Source organism: Lycium barbarum, chromosome 9 (genome assembly GCF_019175385.1).
Source record: "Lycium barbarum isolate Lr01 chromosome 9, ASM1917538v2, whole genome shotgun sequence".
Classification (NCBI taxonomy): Eukaryota; Viridiplantae; Streptophyta; class Magnoliopsida; order Solanales; family Solanaceae; genus Lycium; species Lycium barbarum.
The window spans coordinates 120,091,051-120,115,200 of NC_083345.1; the positions used below are offsets into that span (position 1 = coordinate 120,091,051).

At 33.9% G+C, this 24,150-nt stretch overlaps 1 protein-coding gene across 5 annotated transcripts; it reads left to right on the forward strand.

Annotated features, from left to right (window-relative positions):
* Positions 1 to 10,160: 10,160 nt before the first annotated feature.
* Positions 10,161 to 21,890, forward strand: LOC132609683 (inactive poly [ADP-ribose] polymerase RCD1-like). Of its 5 annotated transcripts, none has more exons than XM_060323788.1 (9): positions 10,167 to 10,349; positions 11,549 to 11,611; positions 13,826 to 13,939; positions 14,907 to 16,177; positions 17,233 to 17,474; positions 18,610 to 18,680; positions 19,595 to 19,756; positions 19,912 to 20,007; positions 21,446 to 21,890. In XM_060323788.1, exons 4-9 carry the CDS (start codon positions 15,039 to 15,041, stop codon positions 21,509 to 21,511), a joined length of 1,776 nt encoding a protein of 591 aa, XP_060179771.1. In that variant the 5' UTR covers positions 10,167 to 10,349; positions 11,549 to 11,611; positions 13,826 to 13,939; positions 14,907 to 15,038; the 3' UTR covers positions 21,512 to 21,890. The 5 variants fall into 5 exon arrangements, with proteins under 5 accessions (XP_060179773.1, XP_060179772.1, XP_060179771.1 ...); XM_060323786.1 differs by having other exon boundaries at positions 10,173 to 10,349; positions 18,610 to 18,710; XM_060323790.1 differs by lacking the exons at positions 19,912 to 20,007; positions 21,446 to 21,890 and adding an exon at positions 18,401 to 18,441 and having other exon boundaries at positions 10,161 to 10,349; positions 19,595 to 19,647.
* The last annotated feature ends 2,260 nt before the right edge of the window (positions 21,891 to 24,150 follow it).

Below are 24,150 nucleotides of genomic sequence, written 5' to 3' on the forward strand. Positions count from 1 at the left end.
CAGTCGAATGATCACTTTTTATGGTATATGATATTATACATCAATATGCAACTTTATATTTCTAATAATGTATAGGAGGTGTCTATACACATTTTTATATTAGTAAGCAGTATTATATAAACTTCTATTTTAGTGGGGGTGTTGAGGAGGGGAGGGGGGTGTTGATCGGATAAATAAAAAAATTAAGCTAAAATGGGTAATTATTTTGCCGTACTCGGTATAGTGTAAAAATCCCCCAAAAAAAAAAAATTAAGAGAAAAGGGTTAATACGGGGGAAAATAACACTCTATATCTGTTTGCAGAAAATATTTTCCCGAAATGGCTCTTATATACATTATTATACACTTTTGTACAAGTTTTATAAATTGTTTACAGTAAGTGTATAACACTGTTGAAAAAAATTGGCTATGCAGATGAAAATTAAAAATATGACTACGTGGATGTAATATTTTATGTTGAATTGTATATTATTGAAATTATCCCATACTACAATTCACTTGCATGTGTAAGAAAAGAGTTTATTTTAAGGCCAAAGTCATAGCCAATCCCCTAAACTTTTTCACATATTCCTCGTGACCACCTAAACTGACGCTTGTTCCGATTGAACACCTAACCTATTAAAAAATATACCTATTACACACTTTTTGCTGATGTGGCATAATGTATGTTTACACTTACAAAAAAGCGCGTGAGAGACGTTTAATTAGCCAATTTTTTTTTCAAAACAAAATCCTTTTCTTCTTCCTTTTCTTTGCCACCACTTCCACCACCATACACCACCAATTCGCCGCCGCCGCAACCACCATTCTCCATCCTTTTTTAATCCAGCCACTTCACCACCATTATGTTCTTTTCAGATTTGCCACCATCATTCTCCTTCCTTTTTTTAATCCAGCCACTTCACCACCATTATGCTATTTGTCATCCTCGTCAACACCATGTTATTTCTTCTACTGCAAAACGGCCACCATTTCTGTCATTACCGCCACCGATGGCGCTACCATCGCAATAACCACTATTTTCTTCTCCTTCAAATCTAAAAATCACCACCACTACAATCTCCTCCTTTTCTTCAAATCTGGAAACTTCACCACCGTTACAATTTCTCACTATTTACTTTTCGCATCTGAATTTTTTCGTTGTTGCTGATTTATGAGTTTTTTTTTTAGTTTTTTTTTTATTTATGTGTTAGTTTAAATTTATGCGATAGTTTAGTTTAGATTCACGTTTTCAGTTCGTCGACGGTGATGGCGACTTGTGACGGGATTCCGATGGATAATAGCCATTAGATATCAAGGTTTAGAGAATATTCTTTTTTATTTCTTTTCTTGCTTAATATTAACTTTTTCTTCTTCTTTTACACACAATACATTTTTTAATTATTATTTAGGTCCCATATACCACGTGTTCACATTTAATTCGTCATCTTGTCACGTCATTGACAAGTGTATTACACACACTTTTCATTTTATGCCATATCAGCAAAAAGTGTTTAATAGGTATATTTTTGAATAGGTTATGTGTTCAATTGGAACAAGCGTTAGTTTAGGTGGCGATCAGAAATATGTGGAAAAGTTTAGGGAGCTGTATATGACTTTGACCTTATTTTAATAAGGTTTAGTGCACATGTAGCCCCCTAAACTTGTCCTTTTCTTTTTTCATTTTGGCACCTCAACTAAGTGTTATTCCTATTGAACCTCTGAATTCGTCCTCAAGTGTGTTTATCAAACCCTCTAAATCTGATTTTTATTAGAAGCAAAAATTAAATTGTGGTAATGAGGGTAAAGTAATATTTTAGACATGCGGTAAGTTATTTTTCAGGTCATGATGTGTTGGTTTTTGCTAATTCTGCTCTTCCACTGCCAGCTTAATTAAGAGCTTACTCTTTTTTTCCTCTTAATTGCTGCTAATTTTAGCTAAAAGATGGCATAATTAAATTAGAATATATATTAGCATGTTGCTACATTGAAGATAGAATACTATGTAAGTCAGTTTGTGTTTGATGGACACACTTGAGGACGAGTTCAGGGGTTCAATAGGAACAACGCTTAGTTAAGGTGCCAAAATAAAAAAAAATGATAAGTTCAGGAGTTGCATATGCATTAAGCCTTTTTAATAATAATAATAATAATAATAATAATAATAATAATAATAATAATGATGTTACTATAAGTAATTTTTATATTATTGGGTGATCTTTATACTTACTCCATTCATGTCAATTTGTTTGTCCAGTATTAATAAACACGGAGTTTAAGAAAGTAAAAGAATTTTTTTTAATATTGTGTGAAGTTTTTTTTTTAATATTGTGTTCTTAAATTATAGATAAATATGATATACCAAAATCTCCTTTAATCTTGTGGTCTTAAACATATCATGTGAAAATTGGAATTAAGGAGTTGTTAAAAAATGTCATTCTTTTTAAAATGAACTAAAAAAAAAAAGTAAGATAAACAAATTGAAACTGGTGGAGTAGTAGTTAATATATCTTATTTCAAGATTTTAAATCTCACATTTTAAAAATATTTATGGGTCGATATCACGATGATGAAACTATAAAACTTAAACTCAAAAACAACAAATAAGCAAATCACTTTTCCTCGAATCCTCAATGATATCAAATTTTCTTTCTCACCTGTTGTTGTGTAATTGTTTCGGTTGAAAAATCTCATTTAAGAGAGAATAAAGTATTCTCTATTGAAAATTATTCTGTTTTAAATGCCCGAAATCTCCAATTAAAAATTGAGGGTTTCTTGTTAATTACCACCCCCACTAACTTTTAATAATCTCAATCAGTATCAAATGGATACATCAAATTCGAATTGTAAAAGTGAACTAAGTGATGACAGTCAAAAGTTTATTTAAATCAATCTATCGTGCCAATTTGCTTATGTATTACTTGAAGTGGAATAATTTTGTCTTGATTATTCTTTGGGTAATTTATCCTATATTTTTATTTTTAGTATTGAGAAAAAAAATTATCCTTGAATTTCCAACAAAAAATCAATCCGAGCATAATGTTAGATAATAGTTAAAATAAAAGAATATGGAATGGCCCTATCTTGAGCAGGCGTTGGTGGCATCGCAATTCGAGAGAAATTATTCAATGGATCATGATTTCTGTCTCAACAGTAACCTACTCAGTAATTATCAATAAACAGCCTAGACTTCTATTCTTTACAAAAATGGAATTAAGAGCCTGTTTGGATGGGCTTAAAAAAGCAGCTTATAAGCTGGAAACAGCTTATAAGTCGAAAAAAAAAAATAAGTTGGAAAAAAAAAATAAGTTGGTGTAGTCCAACTTTTTTTTTTTGGCTTATAAGCTGAAAAGCTTATAAGCTGTTTTCAGCTTATAAGCTGCTTTAGATAAGTTAAGCAAAAAAAACCCAATTAATTTTTTGAGCTTATTTTAAGCACAAAATGGCTTTAAGCTGGCCAGCCAAACACTCAAAAAAACTGAAAACAGCTTATAGGCAACTTATAAGCCAATCCAAACGGGCTCTAAGACTGGGGGACCCCCCTTTCCCCATTTATCTTTGTTCTTGGTATAGAATAACTCATAAGAAGCTTGAAGACTTTGAGAAGGAATCCAGACTTTAACTACCACCCCAAGTGCTCTAAGATGAACATATTTTAACTGAGCTTTGCTGATGATCTATTACTTTTTTTGCACGGGAAATTTATCCGTCCAGTTAACACAAGCTTGCTTCCAGGAATTTCCCGGGCTTCTGGATTAGTAGAAAACATCGAGAAGAGTTCAATTTACTTTGGAGGAATACCAACACAAATCCAAGAGGAGATTCTGAACAGTATTGACTTCACTCAAGGTTACCTACCTTTCAGATACGTGACAGCTCCATTGAGAAAAAAGAAAGATATCTCTGACTTAATGCAAACTTTTGATATAAAATGTTAGGAAGGATCCAACCTTGAACTGCTAAGTTTCTTTCTTAAGCCGGTAGAGTCCAACTCACAAAATCAGTCTTCTTCTCTATCCAAGCATTTGGTCACAAGTATTTGTGTTGATCAAGTTGATTGAAGCTATTTTAGAAGTTTTCTTTGGGTAGGTACAACAATTTCCAAGAAAGCTTCAATTGCCTCAGATAAACTGTGTGCTCTCCTAACTCTACTGGGGGGCTTAATATTCTTGATATTACTTTGTCGAATCAAGTAACCATTTGTAAGCTATTGTGGGATATTTGAAAAAAAGAAAGATAAATTGTGGGTGCAATGGGTGCACATTTATTATGAAAAACAAGGTCATATACGGGAAGCTAAAGATGATCAAGTTGCATGAGTAATCAGAAAAATCTTAGATATTTTGAACAAGCTGGGATTCTGAAAGTTGAGGTGTGTTAATGGAAGCAGTTTTCTATTAAGCAAGTCTACTTAAAGCTTAAAGGGACTTCCCAGGAGTCAACTAGTGGAGAGTAACGTGCAACAATAGTGGTGCCCCTAGCTAGATGAATATTCACGCTCTACTTAGCTCTTTGTGGTAGATTGTTGACAAATGAAATGCTTGCTTAATGGGCTATATAGATGATGTCCAATGCCCCACTATGTGAGGTTCAAAATGAGAATTGTGAGTTTTTGTTCTTCACCTGTACATTCTCAAAGCATGTTTGGAACACTCTTCTCATATGATAAGATATTTTAAGGCAGGTTGTGAACTGGCAACAGGAGTTACACTGCGCAACAACTCATGCTCGAGGAAGGAATGTGAATGTTGAGGTTTATCGAGCGACAACAGCTGGACGCATATACCATACACGGCAAGAGAAGAATAATAGATCCTTTCAAAGAAATCGAAGAGTTGTTACAACATTAGTTCGTCAAATTGTCCAAGAGGTACACTGTCGAGGACGAAAAAAAAAAAAAAACAAAGATTAGTTAGAAGTCTACAAGAACTTGACTACTGTTCTACCGTGTAGGAAGAAGTTTATTAGAATATTACTGGTCGTTAATTTAGTTGTGGTTAATAGTTGGTTTGTAAGGCTGGGGCTCGTTTGTTCAGACCTACGTTTTTATTTTATTTTGAGCTTGTAATTCTCACTTGGTAAACAAATATACTTATAAAAATATTAAAATAAAAATCTCAAAGTATTTAACACGTGAAGTTAACTTATTTCACGTTGTGATTAATTTAAAACTATAATCAAAGCACAAGACGATTTACTAGCAAAATATGAATAAATCAGAAATACGACAAAATTAAAATTGAGCAATTTTGAGAATATACCAACAATTTAAACATTTTCCCTTAGATCATTACGACACTTCACTCATTCTTTTTTAATTTTAATCAAATATTGTCCAAATGCCTACAAAAATGTACATTTGCGGTTTCTCACGAACAAAATCGAGATGTTATTCCAACACAAACAATGCTTAATGAATAACATGCATAGGTCGATGCATGTATTATAATATTGATACTAAACAGAAATAAAAACAGTAAAACATTATAAGATCAAAGATTGTGTCGCGGTGAGCTATTATCTGAAAGCGATTTGAGTCCAACTATGATGCAATTAAGTGATTAGTCAGTCACTCCCCAAGATTCTACATCACTTCAAAATATGCGTACTCATGGCTGAAAGTAGGGGTGTTTGTCAACTAATAAACCGCACTAAATCCAGTAAACCAAGTCAAATCGAGAAAAAGAACCAACTAATGTTTGGTTTAATTTGGTTTGTTATTGAGAAAAGAACGATCATCATTGACTTGATTTTTATTTTTTTTAACTAAATGTCAAATGGAAATCGAACCAAACTGACATTATTGTATGTAATTATTTAAAATATGTTATACTTTAAAATACTTATTAAGTTATTATAATGTAATTTGTAAGTATTTCTTAAACTTTTTCTTCAAAGTTTGTATTTCTGACCACATTATTTTATGCTTGAACTTACAATTTGGGATAGTAAGTCTGTCATAAAATTATATCTTAAATAAAGCCCAAATCAGACAATGTTCATTTTCATTATCTCTGTTTGAAAATAGTTAATTATGGGTTGTTATTATCTTTATTGTTGGTTACTATACTTTAGCATAATGACATAACTCATCTCGTATTTTGTATTATTTTCTATGAAAGTGCCATTAATTCTTGTACTTGTTATGATAGACGAAATATTTAGAAGCATTAATTACATACTTTGTGTTTTGGAGACCTTACGGAAAAAATCTGATATCGAAATCGGAAAAAAAGATTTTAATGGTTTGGTTTGGTGTATAGACTTAAAAAACCGACCTATATACACCCCTAGCTGGAAGTGTGAAGTTCTGCAGAAAAATGTTTGTTTATAAATTAGACATGAGAAGAAAAGAAAATCGAAATTTTCCACGTGTGTTTTGTTCATAAGTGGTGTTGCTTATATATGCCGAGGACGGGACCTGTTATAGAGGGGAACTAATGGGAAGTTACAATAATCAACGAGTCGATATACTATTCAAAATAATTGTTATAAATTTGATTTAAAAGAGTACTTACAAAGTGGGGTCCGAGAAGAGTAGTGTATATGCAGACCTTACTGCTATCTTGAGAGCCAGGAGGTAGCAGTGACGGCCCTAGAGTTTTACACAAGTGGGTTCAGCAAAATGATTTTAATCGACGATAAAGGTGCCACCGGCAAGTGAACTTTTTTGAAAACTCTTTTTTTAGAAAAATCGAGATCGACATTCCTCTTTCCTTCTTTTTTCTCTAAAATAGTCGGGGATTTTTTTTTAAAAACGTTTAGCAAAGACCTATTACTTTAACTAAAATTGTTAAAAAATATTTAATTTAACAACGTTGTTTCAACAAATTTTACAATTTGTTAAACTTAAAAAAAAAAGAAAATTATTTTATCCAAATTAGAAATCTATTAAACTCTGAGAAATTTGACAAAATCTAAAATCATTTTCTTATTGATAAAGAACAAAAAGTTGTTTATTTACAAACAAAAGAACAAATATAAAGAGATATAGATATATAACTTAAATTAAACTAATACAAGCTATAAAGAAAGAGCTTATAAAAGTAAACTAACAATTTCAATGCAATATCAATACAATTTAGCGTTAACTAATTTAAGATGAACTAACAATTAATTATAATTTTTCTATGATTGCACGTGTATATTTCAGATAAAATAATACTCTAAGATTTCTCTTTGTAGAAATTTTCGATATTTTAAAGTGTAATTGACTATAGAATAATTCTATGAAATTTGAGTAAAGAGAAAAAATGTAAACAAAAAAGATCATCATCATAAAAGAGCAGGTGAATAGCAAAAACTATGCACGCCAAAGCGTTTGCAGCAGCTAAGTTTCGAACTCACCCCGCCCAAGTTTGACCCCACTAGACCATCCATCCACGAGAACACTTTAGTCTTAAGAGGATTCAAATACTACATATATCCTAATTTACGGATACAAAATACCAGATTTTTTTGGCGAAGTGGGTTCATTTGATCCCCCTTGACCCTACATGAGTCCGCCCCTAGAAGGCAGAGAGGTTGTTCCCAACAGACCCTAGGCTCAAGAACAAATATTTTAAAGCAGCCTGAAAAAAGAAATAATGAAAATGAAGAAGTCATGACAAAACGCTAAAGATAGTTAATCAAATATAAGGCAACCAACATGTTTTGGATGCATAATAGAAATAATCGTAAGCATGTATTTTTATGACACTTATTCTTTGCTAATCCTCATAAATTATTATTATTATTATATTATAATAATAATATCTTTGAATTGATAATCTAGTGATATTAATGAAAGTGTTTGACATTATAGGTGCGCTCAACCTATGTCAATCGTCTTGGATGGCTGAAAGTTAATCAAATATAACGCAATCAAAATGTTTCGGATCCCTAATAAAAAGAATCTTAAGGGAGTGTTATTTTGGCACTTATATTTTGCTAATCCTCATAATGTTACGTATAATATGTGCGCATTGACTAGAGATCAATTCCACTTAATATATTTTAATATTTTTTTTAGTGATGTATTCATATTTTAAAAATTCTACATTCGCTTCTGGACCTATAACAATCGTGTTAGATGGCAGAAAGTTTATTAAATATAACGCAATAACAACTTTTTGGATCCCCAATAGAAAGAATCTTAAGCAAGTGTCATTGTGGCACTTACTTTTGCTGATCCTCATAAATTATAGTATTATAATATTAGTCAATAATAATACTTCCAAATTGATGGTCTAGTGACATTAACAAAAGCATTTGGTAACGATCTGTGTGTTCGTATCCCGTGCCCATTTTCCCTTTCCCAATATACCATGTACCATATTATATTATTAAAAAAGAACTAAGAAAATTAGGGAAATAAAATATACTCATTCTGTCTCAAAAAAATTATCTTTTTTTTTTATCTGTTTCAAAAAGATTATTTTCTTTCTATATACAGAAATAATTTAATTTTATGAAATGATTTACAACCATACAAATATCTAAAGATTTTTCAACAAAAGAGCAGAACACCTGAGCAATTGGTAAGAAATATCATCCAAGAAGTGCATGGAAGAGGAGCAGCTTCCCCAAAATTAGCTAGTATTTTACGGGCTTTAAATTTTTACCCTTGATAATTTTGGTAGCATAGAGGTGAAGTAGGCAGTATGCAGATTTGTAGCGTGACTTGAGGTTGGGACTCTGTCCAACTCAAGATATTAAGCTGTACACAACGTTCACTTTGGTAAATAAAATCCTTTACTTACCAAAAAAAAATATCTAAAGATTATTTTAAATCACACATTTTAAAAGTCTTCCTTTATTTTGTGTCAAGTCAAAAAGAGAATAATTTTTTTGAGACGGAGAGAGTAGAGTATAACTAATGAATAAGCGTGCATCGGTCTTATCCTTTGAAAACGTGGGACCTACGTTAAATCATTAATCGACACGCTCATCCATATCACGCCGTTGAGTCGGTGAACGTAACCGTCAAGCCTCGGGTTCGGGCCGGGCCTGTGCTTCGGGCCCAAAAGATCCTATTCCTTGCACTGTACCATTGACCCTACTTATTACCCACATTAACCCCCAAAATAACCAAAATATTATAGGCGGTCCTTTGGGTAGCTTGTAAGGGCATATTCGTCCACTCAATATTTTCATCTCTGCTCATAAAAAAACTCGCCTAAAGGACTCGATTCATTGCACTGGACCATTGACTCAACTCATTTACAGCTTGTGTTAGGATGATTGTTAATTTGTTATACATCTTTTCATCAGGTATGTATTATAATATTGTATTTTTTTGATAAATATAATGTTTGAATAGATCGTATTGTATTCCGTCGTTATATAATGTCATACAGTAATTTGAAGGATACATCTAAAAAAAAAGTATGGTATGAAGTAAAGCTATTATAAGAAGGTAGAAAAAAATATAGGATTATTAGTCAATAAGTAATGACAAAATGAGAAGTAAAAAGTAAGGTAACGACGCGATAACACCAAGTCGATCGCTACATAAAACGCTGGATTTTTTGTCACTACGCAACGATACATAAAATAAAATTTAAGTAACAATCAAAACAAATATTGTATTTAGTAACTCAGTTGATTAGCTACCTGAACTCTCGCTTTGTTGGTGGGAGTTCGAATTCCGACGTTGTAATCCCCTTCCCTCACCTCTATGTAATAAAATTTTTAACAATAAAAAAATATTGTATTTATTTATTAACAATACAATAAAAATATAATAGGTAACAACCATCCAAACAAGCTGTTACCGACATTACCTTTCTTTAATACTTCATTCATCCGTCTCATTTTATACGTAGGAGTTTGATTAAATATAAAAGTTTAAGAATTAAATGAAATTTTTTAAAACTTGTGATTTAAAATAAGTCATATATATTTGTATAATTACAAATTATTTTATTAGGGTAAAACATTAATATTTTAAATTAAATTATTTACTAAATATTAAAATATATCATGTATTTTTGACAGACTAAAAAAATATGTATCGCATAAATTGAGATCGGAGAGTATGCAAAATAACCACGAATAGTATAGTCGGTCTTTTGGGGTAGCTTCTGAGGGCATATTCGTCCACTGACCCGACATATTACCGACATTACCCTTATTTAATACGCAAAATACCTGGAATATTATAGTCGGCCATACGGATAGCTTCTAAGGGCATTTTCGTCCATACACTATTTTGATCTGTGTTGCATTACAAGAAAGAGAAAGATTTGGTAAAGAACTTTAGGGTTTGACAAATACCCGCTGCTCGCTTGGAGAAGAAGAAGAATAGAGGCAATAAACCAATCTGATCCGTCGACTTCTCTTCTATCTTTCAATCGTAGCCGTTGATCTTTGATCTGCCTAACTATTCAGGTTTTTTTTTCATATACGATACATGTATATTTTTATTTATTTATTTATGTGTTTGTGTCTGGATTTTTATATGTATGATGTTGTTTTTGTTAGTAAGTATATCGTGTTAAAAGTGAAAGCTGTTTATTAAAATTCAATTTAGATTATTTTGATGTACTTTCATGACTAATTCATATAAATGTATAAATTATCATGTATATTGTTTATTTGTGTGCGTGATTTTGTGTGTGTGTGGATTTAAATAAATTTGATGTTGTTTTTGTTAGTAAATATATCATTTTTTTTTCTTGTTAAAGGTGAAAGAGCATTATTTAAATTCAATTCAGGTTTTTTGAAGTACTTTCATGGCTATTTCATATAGGATATATGTATAAATTATCATGTATATTGTTTATTTGTGTGTGTGGGGATTTTAATATATATGATGATGTTTTTGTTAGTAAATATATGGTGTTTTATCTTGTTGAAGGTGAAAGCTCTTTATTTAAATTCAATTTAGATTTTTTTTGAAGTACTTGTATGGCTATTTTATAAACGATACATGTATATGTTTATTTATGTGTGTGTGTGTGATTTTAGTATGTATGATGTTGTTTTTGTTAGTAAATATTATCATGTTTTATCTTGTTAAAGGTGAAAGCTCTATATTTTAAATTTATTCAGGGTTTTTGAAGTACTTTCCTACTTTCCTGGCTATTTCATATACGATACGCGTATAAATATTGTCCTGTATGTTGTGTGTATATGTTTTTGTGTGTGTGTCTGGAGTTTAGTATATATCTTGTCTAATTGTTAGTAAGCATGTTATGTTTTATCGTGGTAAAGGTTAAAGCTCTCTTATTTCGTTCATGTAGTTGTAATTGTGTTATTGAACGCTGCGAATTTGTCAAAAAAACTGGTAGTAAATTAATTTACGTTTTATTGTGGTAAAGGGGAAAACTCTCTTACTTTACCTTATCCAAACAAAAAACAAAAAAAAAAAAAGGTGAAAACTCTCTTATTTTGTTCACATAGCTGTCATTGAACACTTGGAATTTGTCGAAACCACTGGTTGTATTGGCCATTTTAGGCTATTTTGTAAATTGCTGAATTTATTTGGATGTATTGGAACTTATGAAGTTTTTGTACGCTAAATTTGTTTTACTTATCGTGGAGTGGAATTAGGAGTGTGTAGTTATTTAGCTTTTATTGTTGATTAGGAGATCAATTGAGAGCTGCTCTTGGATGTGTATTCGAGCTTTGTTATGATAAGTTCATAGCAGGTAATCGTTATCTCACTTCCTTTTATAATGTTTTTTTTTTAATAACTTGTTCACACATATGCAACTTTAGTGTATGATCATTATGTCTTTTTCGGTCTACTTGATTCGTTTTCTTCATGTAGCATTCTATCACTAGGCTGTCCTCGCCAGACTTCAAAATTTATTATTAGGATTGTGATTTTCTTAAGAGAGAATACATAAGTTCCCTCCTTAACTTGTCTCCAAAACTCACTTTAGCAATTTAACTTTACGGGCATTTCTTTACCCTCTTATTCTTGTTTGAAGTGAATTTAATTACCCCCTAAAGGGTGACGTGGCAAAATAATGATCAACAACTACCTATAAGCGCATGAAGAGGATGAAAAATATTCAAACTGTATACGTGGCATTTTCTGATTGGATGGCGTTCAACTAATTATTGTTTAACTAGTTTTCTTAATCTTCCCTTCCCTTCCCATTTTAACTTTTCTCTTTCTTTCTCTGTCTGTCTTTTCCTTCTCTTCCTTTTTCTTTTCTTTTCTTTCTTTCTTTCTTTCTAATCCAAGCATTGCGAACAGATCTACTCCCCAAGACCCAAGTGCCTAACTTCTCCCACACATTCTTCTCTCTTTTTAATTCTTTCCTTCTTAGCAAAATGCTTGACCTTAAGTTTTTCGACATTATCTCCGGCAAGAAGCTTGACATTAAGTTTGCCGACAGCATCTTCGGCAACTCATTTCTGGCATCAAGAAAATTACCCGACCATCAGTTCAAAAGAAAATCAGAGAAGACGCCCTGAAAAATAAAGGATATAGCTGATAGAACAAATTAAAGACCATGGATTCTCTGCCCAAATTCACCGGAGAAGATATAAATACTCACCGTAAAACTAACATTTTTCCACAAAGAACTCCCGATCTTTGAGGCTGCTGTTGCGATGTAGTGTTGTTGTTTAATTAGAGTTGCGGTTGGGTTTTTAATAGACAAGAGATTTGAATTTTGAAGTTGTAATGAAGTATGGTATTTCCGGCATGGCGGATTCGGGGGTGGTAGTGGGTGGGTTTTAGTGTTGGAAAAATGTGATTATTTAAGGAATACTACTAAGTTATTTGAAGTTTGGTATTTTCGGCATGGCGGATTCGGGGATGGTAGTGGGTGGGTTTTAGTGTTGGGAAAATGTGATCATTTAAGGAATATTACTAACTTATTTATAATATGATAATAAAAGAAAATTTGAATAAAAAAGAAAGAAAGATGGTAGAGTTCTTACATGGTATTGGCGCGATGCTGATGTGGCACTGACGTGGCGGCGCCTGTGCAACACCATCAATAACCAGATTGGTTCTTATGTATTTTCTCTTTTCTTAATATATTCTGTTGGAGTAGAGATGATGCTATACAAATCACTTGTGTGTTGATTTTACATTTTGGGCTATTTCATTAGAGTATATTTGATGCACATACCTATTGGATTCTTATTACTAGAGTATGGTTTCTTTTATCACATGCCAAAACTCCAGGTCAAAGACATGTTGCACGGAGATGAATCCGATGTGCTAAAACATAAAAGTTCTTACCTATTTTCCCCGTGAACAAAGATATTAGAAATTATGCATGGCCTTTTTTTTTTAAATAAATAAACGGTGCGTAGTGTCTGTTGATGGAGATATGTTGCAATTCAGGTGCTTGGAAGTACCCTCATGGCTATTTCAGATGCAATACTTGTGTAATACACGCGTGTCTGTATATTCATGGAATTCGTCGACCAAACTAGTGAATTATAATTCACGTTCTCTAAATTGGTACACTCTTTCCATACTGGCATTGAAAATAAAAAAATAAACCAGGATGGTGAATAACCAGATTCCAATGAAATGAAATCTTTAGGATAATTCAATGCAACATATTAGGAATCAATGAGAGGACATCAATTCAGAAAGAGCAAGAATTCTCACTATTTCTTAGATTCATGGACCCAATTCAATTCAGTGGGATCCTTCATTCACATTTCTTTCCATTCAATTCAGTGGGATCCTTCATTCACATTTCTTTTCACCAAGGACGTTTTCTAAAACTTTTTGACCCCCCGAATTTGGAGTATCCTACTTTCACGCAATTCACAGGGTCCAACAGGCAATTGATATGTATTTCTAAATTGCTGATTTTGCTTAGAGGTCTGACTTATGAACTTTTTGTACATTATCTGGAACTAACATCTTTCTACTTATCGTGCAGTGGAATTCATATTATCAGGGGAGTTAATTCTTTAGCTTCTATTGTTGATTAAGAGATCAATTGAGAGCTTCTCTTGGATGCATTTTTGGGCGTGTTACGATAAGTTCATGACTGGTAATCTTATCTCCCTTCTTTTCATGTTTTTAGTTTCTTACTTATTCATACTTGTGCAACTTTATAGCTTGTAATATCTTATAACTTTTTGATTGGTAATATTTCATATATAGTTTCTAGATCTCCTTATATCAATTCCGGAAAGGCTAATTTGTCCCCATCCAATTCCACTTGAAATTAGTCATGCTGACCTCTGAAAAAGCAAGGCATATTTAGATGTAGTGAATGTTTCATTTTGCTATGAATATGATGGATGCAATCTTACGTACTATCTGATGGTTATTTTTTTTCCCCATAGGTACTTTTAGTTTTGTTTAGTGTGGTGCAATGTGCAAGTTCTTCTCAAGGATTGAATTGCCAGCATTTTCTTGCATTTGTGAAATTAACATGTTTCGGTGTGTGGTACCTTATGGAGCATCTTTGTCTCCAGATTTGGCATTCACAAGCTCTATCTTAAGCTTGAATGTCTGTTGATAAAGCATTATGCTTTTCAGCTTACAAACCCTGACCATCTCGTGTTATGGTTTACTCTGTAGTTTCTCTTGTTCCTCTCTATAGTTCTTGGTGTTTTACTTTTTGATGGTTCTTTCCAAATTTTGCAAAGTGGATAAAAGTTTTGCTCTATGTAGATGCTTCTTTCTCTTTGAAGTGCTGGATTGTTGCCCAGTTAGACTAATGCTAGAAACTTCTCATTGAAGGATTACCACTTGCAACCATTTGTGATCATGGATAAAACTATTAGGGGACTCCATATAGTCGAATGACTGAAGTACCAATGTTGTAGAGTAGTTTGAGCTCATACATGTACTCATTCATGACCAGCTTGTCAGCTTTTATACGGTTGACTGGCAGCTTGATATACGTGCTTCCTAGTGGATTTTTATGTGATGATTGAACTTGTGGTGATCTGGAAATGGTTATGAGCAGTCTATTGTTTAACCTCTATTCCTGTTCTTGATGTTTTCAGGTTTATCAACTTTATCAATGGCATGGGCGTGGTCTCTCTGAGGTGGAACCAAGACTGAGTTTTATATAACTGCTGTTATCTTTGAACCTTTGTCTTTAAACCAGTGGATAGGGATTGATCCTGTAGTAAGAAATGGAATCAAAATTCGGAAAGGTATTGGATAGAAGCCGAAACATTGATGTTGACTTGAAGAGAAAGCGGGCAGCCCGATGTGAGACCCATCTCTTTGGGGCTACCCACATGATATTGCCAGTTCGATCCTCGCTGAATTCATCAATCCACCCGCTTGGAAAGCGGAGGAAGATAAATGGTTCAAAAATCAGGTGTGCTGGCGGCGAATTTCACCAAAGAAAATCTCTGCTTAGATATTATCTCAATTTAAGGAAAACTGGGCTTCCACAACGTTTGATGTACTATCAAAAGGGTCAGTGGACTGATTTCCCCGAGGACATTGTGTCAATGACTAAGCAAGATCTCCTGATAAAGAAATCAGTGATAGAGGTGGCGTTCAATGGTAAAAACTATGTGCTTGATTTCTTCCATATGATGCTGTTGGACTTGAAGTCAGGTCTGCAGCAACCTATTGCATGGATTGATGATGCAGGCAAGTGTTTTTTCCCGGAAGTCTTTGCTAGTTGTGATGAACTGCATGGGTGTTATCACTGTGAAGACAATGACTGCATGGACGTAGATTCTGAGACAGAGGGATCCAATGATCTTGAGATGCGACTGGAGATTGAAATTAATGGAGCAGATGTATCAAGTTTGAAGGAAGCTAGCGGAGAGTCCGATGCTATTGTTGAGCAAGTAAACTTTTGTCACAAACCTGCAGCAAAATATTGCAATGCAAAAGTTGGTGAAAATTGTGTCAGAATGTCAGGTACGAAAGCCAAGGATGACTCTGTGGAATATCATCAAATGGTGGAAAATGCTGTTGGCAGCTATGACTCTATGTGGGAACATCTGGACCCTGATGCTGTGAGTGAGATGTTTCTCAAAGGTATTAGTTCACCTGCTAGTGCAAATGTAATTGGATTGCAGCGTATTTCAAGCACTTTCATGGAAGTTCGAAAGGAACTCTTTCAAAAGCAAGTGGAAATTACAAGGAAGCAGCGTGGGGATGCCCCTCTTAGTTATGCTTGGCTTCCTTCTTCTAAAGGAATGATTATGAGTATCATGAAATATGGGCTTGCTAATTATGATCCATCCAGAACCAAGTCCAGATACGGCATTGGTGTTCATCTTTTTCCTGCCAACTGTACTGAGATCAGGTACAGATGTTTCCTCTTGTTTTTCAGTCAACTGAATTCTTACAAACAAGGCCAAAATTGCAACAGGACATTACAGGTGCATGTTAGAAATTGATGATTTTGGGTTAGGTAGAATATATAAGTTTTAAATGATACGGCAACTGTGATATTTTTCCTGATAACAGTGGGGTAGTGACAACATTCAAACCTCAAGGTGGGGGTAATCTGAAACTTCCCTATGGCTTTTCTGGTAAAGCAGACTGCATGCTTGTCGTGTTGTATGCCTCTGTTTAGTGTTTACATGCTATGCCGATTCATTCAGGAAAAGTAGGACCAGCCTGAAGCATATTGATTTCATTCTTTGTTTACTTAATTTATAATTTTCCCAGTGTTTATCATCAGTAATAGAGGAATATCAATCAAGTTTGAAAATGGCAGTTAAGTTTTTTCTTTTGGTGTGGTAGCTGACTATTTTCCTGAAGGATAATCTGTTTGAATTATCAAGAAGATCCATGTTCTTGGTATTTCGGTTTAAAATACTTTATTGGTTTGGGTCCTGTCATAGCTTTAACGATCTTTCACATTATCTCTGATGAAGCTACCCGTTAGTTGATTCCTTAGTGCTTGTCAAATGTTCATACCTGGTTTGTCAAAGATGCAAATAATGAGCTGTGGTATGTGTTGATATAACTGTGTCTAAGTAGTTTCATAGGGTTGTGGGGCAATGTCACGTACACTGTTGATATTTTGTGCTAGTTTTTTGTGTGCTAATTGTTTTGCCTTTGACATTTCACTTGTTCTAGTCATCTTGTGATGTTTGTAAGATGTTCTTTGATCCTTAAAGGAGTTCGTTATATTTGGTCGCTTTTCTTTTGATGCTTTGAACTTTAAACCGTTTGTGGCTGAACTGCGTCATTTTCGCATTTTCTTTCAGGTCAATTTGTTTGTTCTCATTTTGAAGTTTATTGATGTCATTATCACATTTTATTGTTTGTCAATTTGTTTGTTCTCATTATGAAGTTTGTTTGTTCCCATGATGAAGCTTATTGATGTTGCTGCTTTCATTTTCTTTTCAGTGCAAAGTATTCTGATGTTGACGAAAATGGTGTACAATACATGATATTGTGCCGTGTAATAATGGGAAACATGGAACTAGTTTGTCCTGGATCTAAGCAGTTCCATCCCAGTAGTGAGGATTTCGATAATGGTGTTGATAGCCTTGAAAATCCGAAGTGTTATGTAGTCTGGAATATGAATATGAGTACTCATATCTATCCAGAATACGTCGTCAGTTTCAAGTTCTCTCCTGATGCTGAAGGTGACGATTTAAGTCCTTCCCTTTTGGTTACTGTTTGCGCAAGTCAACGTGAAGTTGTTCCCCCTAGTTACCTCGAGTTAAATGTTCATGAACCCCTCTCTTAAATTGTCCAACAATTTAGTGGCTGCTGAAGGACGGAACATATATTTTTCATTTTTGCAGAGAAGGAAGCAAAAGATAGTGCCAACTTTATTTGAATATTCAATCCCCCTTGCAACTTTTAAATCGTCAAACCCATTCCCGTTTCACAAATTTTATGGAGATGGAAGTATAAACAACACATAATAATTTTGCTTATTATTTTATGTTGTTTATCAGTGTTAAAGCATTTGCATTTGTTATTCTGTGTCATGTTAATCCTGGTTAGACGATCACTAAAATAGAACTTAATAACGTCATGGTATTTTCTATTTCATGTGCTACTTTTTTTCATGTTGTACTGAGTTTTATATCAAGAGTGATTCTGAATGCTAAATCTCTATATGTTTGGTAATGGATGTAATTGGAAGACGAGGTGACGTGACTTGTCTAAATATTTTATAATTTTGGGAGGGACTGCAAATTTGGTCAATGTTGGAGGAGAATTGGATTTTTTTAAGTTTGAAGGCAATCAAGTCCCTGGCTTCTGCTCTCCATATATGCTAATGAGTTATATAGGATCTTCTATTTTCAGGGTCCTGCTCTAACTTAGCCCTGCCATGTTGGGATGCATATCCAGTTTCTTCTTCCTCTTTTTGGGCCTACCATCATATAACTGCAGTTTCCATCTTTTTCTGTATCGCGCTGTACAGATAAATTATGGCCTTTTTTCTTTTGCATCTTAAATTTTCTTTTGCATCTTATATTTGGGGAATACTGCATAGATATTGTCTGTCTTACAAGATAAAGTAGCGTTTGAATTATCTTCACCATGTTTATCTTTACAGGATATCTCGTTGGAAACAAGAGCCCAACTGATGTCTCTGCTGTCAGTAGTTGTTAACTGCAGTTTCCATCTTTTTCTGTATCGCGTTGTACAGATAAATTATGGCCTTTTTTCTTTTGCATCTTAAATTTGGGGGATGCTTCATAGATATTGTCTGTCTTACAAGATAAAGTAGCGGATGAATTATCTTCACCATGTTTATCTTTACAGGATATCTCATTGGAAACAAGAGCCCAACTGATGTCTCTGCTGTCAGCAGTTGTCAGGGCCCTGTGTATCAGGTACCAACAGATACACTTCCTACTGACTTGGTAAGTCTATTGACATCAATAAATGTGTTGGACTTGGCAGTTTTTTTTTTTTTTTTTTGGGTGTTCATTGAACATAAGATGAGGAACTTGGGAGGGTTTTTTTGGATATGAAACAAGCGTGAAATTGTTTTGGCAGATGAGGCAGTAAAACTAGGATTTTTATGAACTTTGAAAGGAATCGAGATACAGAGAGGGGGTTCTTCCAGCTCAAAGACCATTTCATGAATTTCTCGGGAATGTTGAGGGCAGAAATTTTCATTCTATGTTGGAAATGTTTTTGCAACTATTATCACCTCAAATCATCTTGCTAAATGATATTGAGGTTTATATTTCTCAATCGCACAATAGTTCCCTAGGGGACACAATTGATGCCATTGGCCGTAGTGTTACCTTGGGTAATTAAGAATGTGTTTTGCGCATGCAACTAAAGAATAAAACCGAGCATCTGCATTAGCTCTGCTGAAAACTTATGTTATGTCAATGCACATGTGTAATGAACTCTTATTTATGCTAACAATATATTCAAACTACCCTTCTCAAGGGTATTGTACATTTCTTAGATCTTAAACTCGGTTCAAAAAATAGCTGATACTGAAGTAGTTGGTTTCTAAACCTAGCTTCCCGAAACTCATGTAGTTAGAAATAGGTATATTATAGTGTGAGGTTTTGTGGTATATCCTTTTCTTGTGTTTTTCTTTCTCAAAATTTGGACGACTCAGCCTCATCCAGCAAGCCTCACTTTTGAACCATATCTGGGGGAGAGAGTGGATTTTGTGCTAGTATGACTATTCTGCTTCTCCGACAACATTGTCACTTTAATGGTCCTCTTTCATTAGTTTGGTGGAGTTCCTTTCAGGTAACAGTTACTGTATGTTCCTCTACAGGGAAGTGATTGCTATCAGAATTCACTAGAGTTGGCCTCAAAAAAGGCTGCAAGGACTCCGAAATCCCCTTGGATGCCATTCCCCATGTTGTTTGCAGCAATTTCGAAGAAAGTGCGTCAAGAGGATATGAACCTTGTTAGTAGCAATTATGAGTTATTCAAGGTATATATAATTGCATCTGTAAAGGTCTTATTTATTAGAGAAAAGTAATAGTTCCTGAATGTTTCATCTCTCTTTAATTTGTTCCTGAATTGTTACTCAAGTTTGATCTCTTTCCTCTCTTTGGTTCGTGAGCTCACGTATTTTGACATTCGCAGGGCAAGAAGATAAATAGGGATGAATTTGTCAGAAAGTTGAGGTTGATCGTAGGGGATACTTTGTTAAGGTCCACTATAACTAGTCTTCAGTGCAAGGTATGTTATTTGCCTGTATGTAAAAAAAAAGAAAAAAAAAAGAAAAGAAAAGGGTGCTATTGAGTAGCTTGTCGACGCTTCATTCATAATATCCTACCCTAAGAATTTCTCTCTTTGTTGATTTCCAATAGTTGAGTTACATTATTGTCAGACAGGCTTCAACACAATCTTTGAAAAAATGTTCAACTAGTATCAATTTCTATTAGGTTGCACATTTTGTCTTATCATATTGCGTAGGGAAGGTGGTGGTGTCTGCATACTTGATCTTAGAGAATGCTTAACTTGTGAGCTTGCTTTTGGGTTGTGTTAGGCTTAAGGTTCATTTTGTTTACGTAGTATCGTAGGCGGATCCATCCCTCTTCTTGGTTTAGCAAATGTTAGGCCTCCATGTTATATTGTTTCATGCACACCAATGTCTACTATCGGTTAATGTCGAGTATTTTAGTCCTAGTCTTACCAAGATTGCCTTTCGTATTTTAATTAGCTAACTAACTTTATTAATGGAAGGGAAACCCCTGTATGCAAGTAGTATAACCATAAAATAGAGAAGTCTAAACCAAAATATAGTTCTGGAAGAATTCAATGTTCCTATTACCCTGTTTCCACCATAGACATCTAGATTTTGCTGCCATTCACTACTATCTAGTCAATGTCGAATTTCCAAAATTCAGATTTGGAATCTGGTAAATTTTGATTTTTTGTTGATGTGTGTAGTATTTGAGAAATATGAGCTGTCTGTGTTTTGAAAATTCATGTGGTCGTATTCTTGTGTTTTGTTTCTTTTTATCATTTTATGGATTGATACCCCTCCTAATAACAGATTGAACTAAAATTAGGGGAAGTCGAACAATATTTATAGGATAGATGGAGTAATAGTTGATTGGTAAATTTGTTCTTTCAAAATGTGTAATAGTGGTTCTGGCTTGGTAAAAGGCGGTTGAAGATATATGGTGAGGATATATTCTATTGTTATTATTTAGGAGGATGTGAATATTCTATTATTGAAGGAAGTATCCATGAATAAGAAAAACTTTTATCTACTGGTACTCAATGCCCTTAGACGATGGGTAGTTATCCGTAATATATGTGGATAAGGGCCCCAGCTAACATGTGAAATGCCTAATAGTGGTGCATATTCCATGAATAAGAAAAACTTTTATCTACTGGTACTCAATGCCCTTACGATGGGTAGTTGTCCGTAATATATGTGGATAAGGGCCCCAGCTAACATGGGAAATGCCTAATAGTGGTGCATATTTCAGTTCTATGCAGTGCCTAAAAGCCAAAAGTAGTTTTACGTTTCATGTTTATGCAATTTTGTATATTTTTGTCTTCATTGATTAGAATTACTTGTGCAGCTGCGCATCTTACCGAGTGGAATTTCCTGTTCCGTTGTTTTTTCTTTTTAATTTTTTTCTTTTGGTGCTCTCTTTGGCAGGTACCACCTAAATCAATGGAGTTGGTCACCGTAAAGCAAGAGCAGGAGAGTATCTGCCTGGAGTGACGGTGTCGGTTTTGTTTGTTGCTTCTATGAACAGCTGTTTTTGCTTAGCTATAGTAAGTTGATTATAGACGTATATGTTGCCATTTCCTAGAATGTGCGATACAAGGTAGTTTGGTACCTTTGTGAATGTGATAAGGGTTTAGTTTTCACCTGGCCAGAACTTTCGGAGTGCTATGGATTTGATCACTGAAGTGAGTGCCTACAGAGCTGCACTTTCAGGCTACTATTACTTTTATATCTAGCAAGGGGCTCTTGTGCATAAAGTTTGTTATACAGGGTTTATTCTGAAATTTGCTTGCTAGTACTCAAACACTGTTATGTCAATGTATGAGAATTGTGGGTGTGTGCAATCTCAAGTACACATGGTGTTTCTGGGTTATGGCTTTTGTTTTGTACGCTGCTGTGGATGTACCTGTTTAGAGCTTCTTTTGCACTAGTTCATCTTTGTCCTTTGTTGTGTGGATGAATTTGGTTCATTAAGTTGTGGGTGTTAAATAAGCGTGTTGAATTTGGGTGGCGGGCCAAAATGACGCGGTTATTGTCCTGTTAGAAGATTACTTGGGGATTGGGTCAATATAGGCTAAACAATAATGCACTCTTCTCAAGTTTTAGGACCCGTTTGGCTATAAGAAGTTTTCACTTTTTCCGGATTTTTTGACTTTTGTCAAAAATTAGTGTTTGGCCGTGAAAATTCAAAATACAACTTGGAAATTGTATTTGAAATTTGAAAAACAAGAAAAACTTATTTTTTAAGTTTTTTACTTTTTTTTCACAATCAAAACGAGTGCATTTCAACAATTTTTTTTTTTTAAAAGCTATGGCCAAATGTAGCTCCAACTCGAAAATTTCAGAAAAAATGAAAAAGTTTTTGATTCTATGGCCAAGTGCCCACTTAGTTCTTCTGTTCTTAAATTTGCATAATTTGGACTCAGATGAGATTGGGTCAATATGGCCTGAACAGTTCAGGAAATAAGCCCAATTCGGTTGACTCTTTCTAAAGTTCTAATTTCATGCTTTTCTTATTATTTGCTTAATTATCTAGTAACTTCTTCTTTATTGTTACTGCATATAAATGGCATAACAAACAAGTCTTTTGAAAACTATTTTGACATAATCTGGGCACATAATTTAAATCAACCTGATTTTTTGATGAGATTGGATCGCGTGGGTAAAAATGGGGTTACTGCATATAGCATAACAAATGTCTTTTGAATGCTATTTTGACGTATTCTGGGCTACACAGTTTAAGTTAACCTGATTTTTAGATAGATCGGATTGGGTGGGTAAAAAAATGGGTCTCTTTAACAAAGGGTCGTCAATTTCCTAAAGATGAACAGGTTGAGCAGATAGGATAGTTTTGCCACTCCAGGCTTAAGCATGTCTAGAATTCACATGCTATTACTGAAGGCTATATTTTGAAATGAATTCTACTTGTGAAAGGCCACAAGGCTGCAACATGTCTGAAGGAGTTGCTTATCAAAGTCTTGTAGCAATGTTATAAAACTTATTAAAACAACCTTATTTACATTGACATGAAATGTTAGGCCTCACGTTTAACATGTTGCAATACTGTGCAAGAACTCGAGAAGTTAGTTTTTCACTTTTTTATTTTTCCAGGACAAATACAACTACAACAATAACATATGCGGAGGGTAGAGTGTACTCAAGACTTTACTCCTATCTTGTGACGGACAAATAAAAGTGAAAAAAAAGAAAGAAAGTGGGCAGTGATTGGCAGAAGAATAATTTAGAATAATTTAAAGAAAGTGTTGATGGATTCTTGTCGAAAAATCTGAACATCATGTTCAGCTAGTTGTTTTCATACGATATGTATGTAGGGCATTTTATAGGAGGTTTACTTCATGAAGTCTTTAGAAAGATTCCATATGTCTCCATCCTATTGGGGCTTTTTCTAGTCATATAATAAGAGGATCCTATACCTTAGCCTAAGTCAATAAAAGGACCAACCAAAGAAAGGGTGGAAACTTACTACTTTAAGTTATGATTTGTGGGCATGATTGAGGAAAATGTTCTAAATTTTGTTCTTCTTTTATTTAACTTGTTTCTTTTCATATATGGTTAAGTCTTCTTTGAGAATATTTCATTTTTGCTTGTTAGGAAAGGATCACTTTGCATCATTCGTTCTTGGGAAGTAATTTCCAATCCTTTTAGAAAAGGGAATATTTTGAGAAGGATTAAAGGATTTATGTTACTTATTCTTCATGGAGTTTATTTTTGACTATTTTGATAAGAATTTTTCCTAGTCACCACAAAGGCATTGGAATCATAGAATATAATGCAAAGAAATGGACTGTATATCTCATCCAATTGTTGCCCTTTTCCATGTATTATATGTTGGAGACATAATTAATCCGTGTTCGATATTCGTTTTGTTCCTGATTAATCTGGACTCGTAAAGGTTTCACCTTTTTCGGGGGGAGTGGAAAAGGGTAAATTGGTCCGTAGCAAAAACGACTCCGTTCTCAAAGTTCAAACCTAAAATCTCTAGTTAAGAATGAAGGGATACTTACACAACATATTGTATTTACTATTAATTAGTAGTGAAGAACAAACCAATATAACATTACAAAACTCAGAAGATTATGATAATAAACTAAGTCAAGATTATGTGTCAATGA

What these genes read in the sequence shown, in the direction of transcription:
- LOC132609683 (XM_060323786.1), top strand. Translation starts at nt 15,039, where the DNA reads ATGGAATCAAAATTCGGAAAGGTATTGGATAGAAGCCGAAACATTGAT. An exon ending in GCCAACTGTACTGAGATCAG is followed by an intron (nt 16,178 to 17,232) that starts GTACAGATGTTT and finishes TTTTCTTTTCAG; the next exon opens with TGCAAAGTATTCTGATGTTG. An exon ending in GTTCTCTCCTGATGCTGAAG is followed by an intron (nt 17,475 to 18,609) that starts GTGACGATTTAA and finishes TTATCTTTACAG; the next exon opens with GATATCTCATTGGAAACAAG.